This window comes from Leptonychotes weddellii, chromosome 6 (assembly GCF_054177405.1).
Source record: "Leptonychotes weddellii isolate Sample4059 chromosome 6, ASM5417740v2, whole genome shotgun sequence".
NCBI lineage: Eukaryota > Metazoa > Chordata > Mammalia > Carnivora > Phocidae > Leptonychotes > Leptonychotes weddellii.
In genome coordinates, this window is record NC_138374.1 from 134,829,115 (window position 1) to 134,833,345 (window position 4,231).

At 48.3% G+C, this 4,231-nt stretch overlaps 1 protein-coding gene across 1 annotated transcript; it reads left to right on the forward strand.

Moving 5' to 3' along the window:
- The first annotated feature begins 368 nt into the window (after positions 1-368).
- Positions 369-2,728, forward strand: CRP (C-reactive protein). The gene is made up of 2 exons (XM_006741961.3): positions 369-527; positions 1,128-2,728. Exons 1-2 carry the CDS (start codon positions 464-466, stop codon positions 1,733-1,735), a joined length of 672 nt encoding a protein of 223 aa, XP_006742024.2. The 5' UTR covers positions 369-463; the 3' UTR covers positions 1,736-2,728.
- The last annotated feature ends 1,503 nt before the right edge of the window (positions 2,729-4,231 follow it).

The window sequence follows — 4,231 nt, forward strand, 5'->3', positions numbered from 1 at the left end:
TGGATGTAGATACATATGGTTTCCTTCACCATGCCCCAATTTTCTAATTTCTCTCTCCTAAGTAATGTCGTGGTTGTCTTTGTGAGTAGAGCGTCCTCTGCCCCCCCGGCCACCGCTGATATTTTAGAGCACTTCCCGAGACTGGATTTCCGGACTGTGACTGGTGTATTTGCCAAGCACCGCCACAAGGTTGTTGGAGCACCAGCAGGCACTGCGGAGTCTTTAATAAATAACCCGCATTGATCTCTCATTTTGTGATTTATCTTGGTTTATTTGCTCTTCGAGCTTTGATTCATGGCTTCACAGGGAGATTTTGGAAAATCATTTACCCATCAGCTGAGTCACGCTGACTGTAGCCCATAAAAGGTCAAGGGGGAACAGACCCAAGATGGGGATCTCAGCCGCTGATCTTCTTTCCAGGACGATAACCAGATTCTGCACACATTGACCACAGGGAGGAAACATGGATAAGTTGTTGCTGTGTTTCCTGGTCATCGTTAACCTCAATGGTGCTTTTTTCCAAGGAGGTAGGCGCTTGCTTCAGATGGTCGCTGAGTTCTTGTCTCTGGGCTAGATTGTGCAAAGCCACAAGGAAAATGCCCAGCATAGGGGAGAGGTGGTGGTCTGGGGATGAGGGCGATCTGGTTTCTAAATCTGTTCTATCCATACATACAGAGAGAATACATCTTCGTGGCCTGACAAACTGTTAAAAAAGAGACCACTGGCCCCAGTGGAATCACCTGGGTTAAGCCCCACATCAGCAAACCAAGACTTAACACCTAACCTGACTGCAGGGCCAGCCTCCCCTTGGAGTGTAACCTTTATCCAGTCAATCTGGAATCACCTACTCAGTGCTAGTGAGGTCGTCCTCCTGAGAGCAATCCTCCCTTCCCCCATAGGAAGGTGACTGCCTGAAATAATCTCCTCTTTGCTAGAGACGTTTTCTTCCCGAACCTTCTGTGACACAGCTCCTCAGAGCTCCTTTCTATCTGCTAGATGCGGTGCCTCCTGATTCATGAATCAGTGACTAAAGCCAACTAGATCTTTAAATGTACTCATCTGAATTTTTTTTTTTTTTAACATAACTCAGCTGCTGACACTTTCTCTCTCTGTTTTCTATCTGACAGACACGTACGGAAAGGCCTTTGTGTTCCCCAGAGAATCAGATACATCCTTTGTGACCCTGTTTGCTCCGGTGCAGAAGCCGCTGAGTGCTTTCACCATGTGCCTACAAGCCTACACCGCCTTGTCCCGCCCTTATAGCCTCTTCTCTTATGCCACCAGGGCTCAGCACAATGAGATCCTTCTCTTCAGGGAAAAGTTTGGCTTATACAGCGTATCCGTGGGTGGATCTGACATCTACTTCAAGGTTCCTGAGACCTTTTACACACCAAGGCACTTCTGTGTTACCTGGGAGTCCAGCACGGGGATTACAGAGCTCTGGGTGGATGGGAAACCCATGGTGAGGATGAGTCTGAAGAAGGGGTACTCTGTGGGGGCAGGGGCAAGCATCATCCTAGGGCAGGAGCAGGATTCATTCGGTGGGGGCTTTGATACCAACCAGTCCTTGGTGGGAGACATCGGAGACGTGAATATGTGGGACTACGTGTTGTCACCACATGATATCAGCACCGTCCACGCTGGTGGGGTCTTCAGCCCTAACTTCCTGAACTGGCAGAACTTGAATTATTCAACACGAGGTGAAGTGTTCCTCAAGAACCAGCTGTGGTCCTGAGCCCCTTTTGTCTGTGCTGAAGTTGCCGTCTTGGCGGGCGGTGGGGGGGTCACACCTTACATTGCCCTGTCCCTGGCTCTGAGGCGTCGCTTTCCTACACATATGGCTCTGGGGCGTTGGGGGACCGTATCTCCCCCTGCCTTCTCTTCCCTGTTTCCCTCCGCACAAGGGACAGTGCAGGGAAGACGGGCTTTTCGTAGAATTACCAGGCCACACCCAAGGCCAATTAAATCTGATTTTTGGGAGTGGGACCCAAGCATCACAGGGATTCCAGTATTTGGTCAAGGTAGAGAGCCATGCATTTTCAGTATGTTTAGGAGCAACTGAGCCAACTTTTTTTTTTTTTTTTTCTCCTGGAAGACTGCCTGTGTTTACCTGCAGCCCTGCTAACATTTGCATTTCCCTTTAAAGGGAAACCCACCCCTTTTGATTGTGCTTTAAAGAATTATCTGCATAATCCAGGGGGAGAGTTTTTCCAGCATTCTGACCCACCATCCATTAGGATGTGGTCATTATAAGTTAGAATGATCTTTAATTCTTTAATCCTTTCAATTTGAAGATTTAAAAATCTAAAAAGAAATGTTTTGTTGTTTCTGTTTCATTTGTTCTATTTTTTCTTCAGGACCACCAGTTCTCATTGTGTGATATTTCCATTACTTCTCCTCCTTGTTTACCATCACGCAGAGCACTCTTACCTGTGTGCCTTGTCCTTATAATGTGAGCTTTCACTTTTTTAAGGCTTTCCTCCGCATCACTGATTCGTTTTTCTGTTTGGTATACTGGGATCCTTCCTATTTCTAATACCACTGAAAATCCCACAGCACGTTTTGAGCCTGTCTAGAATTCCTTCTTGGATTTAGTATGTTCTTTCAACGCTCACGTTTCACCAAGTCCCTATTTCCTTCAGTTTGCTTGAGAGCATCATGCTGCATCAGATTTTCTAAATGTTCCTGTCATTAATCTTTTTGAAATAAATCTTTTGCATGCCTGAAATACTGTTCTTTCATGTCTTAGTACTTTTCCGTCATCCTGCTGCTCAAGGCTAGCATGAAGGGTGAGTTCTCGAGCCCCTGCCTGCTGACCTGGCCACAGTTAGACCCTGACAACCTCAGCCGGCCACCTGGGGACTCCTTTTCATGGGAGGAGGTCCCGGTCATGCAGCACCCGCCCCGACAGCCTGCAGCTCCCCGTCCAAGTGCCCACCACCTCCCCCAGTTTCCACCAATTGTCCCAGACTCTCATAGGTGCACTTATTCAGTCATCTGTGTCTTCATTTCTCTATCAGTGGAGTAAGGAATGCTGGAGAGGACATAATAGTAGCTGGATCCAGCAAGACCAGGTCATGGATTCTTTTGGAGAGGGTCCTAGGCAGGGGAAGCTTCCATCTGCCTCTGACAGGCTCTTCCTTTTGGGAAGAGGCGGGGCTTGTGCTGATAGCTCTCCCAAGTCTGACATCCACTGGTCCACAGTTCAAGGTCAAGTGTCATATGCCCATGACAGCTTTCCCTGGGGCTCTGGGACCCTTCCCTCTCCACCAGGTGAGAAGTAAATAGAGGCTCTCCTTGCTGAGCTGTCTCGGAGCTTAGATCTGGGGGAGAGGGGTTTCAGGAAGGCCTTTCTTACTTTGGATCCCAGCTGCACTCTTGGCCCGCCGCAAGACAAGGCTGGTGCTGTGATCCTTATTTGAGTCAGTCCTATCTCTATTTCTCATTTCCTTTAGAACGTGCAGGAGAGGAAATGGGTTGTCCCCTCAGAGCTCTAAACGCCACAAGGAGAGAAAGACGCTCCTTCATTGAGAGGTCTGGACTTTCTCCACCTACAGTGGCAGGAAGGGGGCTGGCAGGACTCCAGGCCTGTTAGAGCAGTAACAGAATGGTGGGCAGCCTGTCACAGGGGTTGGGGCTTACAGATGGAGCCAGTGCAGGCTCACCCAAGAGTTCCAACTCTGGAAATTGAGATGTTCCTCAGGGGCTGGGCCAGGTTCATCTCAAAACAAACGGAGTCCTGGTGCCTGGAATCTTTGGGCTTTGTACTGTGGGCGCTAAGCACTGATAGGCAGAACTCGGTCCTGTTCCTCTCAATATGCTTTACTTATGTTCAGGGTCAAAGATGGACTATTGAAGGTCTACTCTATACATTTGTATGGCCCACTGCAGTTTCTTAAAGGCCCCACCCCTCTCACCCAGGGTCTAAGACAACAGACCCCCTGAGCTCAGATCCTGGTTCCATCTTTTAGTGGCATGTGACCTTGGGTAAGTTATTTAAAATGGTGTATTCTCCAGATTTCTTCATCTTTAAAATGGGAATGATGAGCCTGGGTGGCTCAGGTGGTTAAGCATCAGACTCTTGATTTCAGCTCAGGTTATGATCTCAAGGTGGTGAGATTGAGCCCTGTGTTGGGCTCTGTGGTCAGCAGGGAGTCTGTTTGCGATCTCTCCCTCTCCCTCGGCCCTTCCCCCCTAAAATAAATAAATAAATAAATAAATAAATAAATAA

What these genes read in the sequence shown, in the direction of transcription:
- CRP (XM_006741961.3), top strand. Translation starts at nt 464, where the DNA reads ATGGATAAGTTGTTGCTGTGTTTCCTGGTCATCGTTAACCTCAATGGT. An exon ending in TGGTGCTTTTTTCCAAGGAG is followed by an intron (nt 528 to 1,127) that starts GTAGGCGCTTGC and finishes TCTATCTGACAG; the next exon opens with ACACGTACGGAAAGGCCTTT.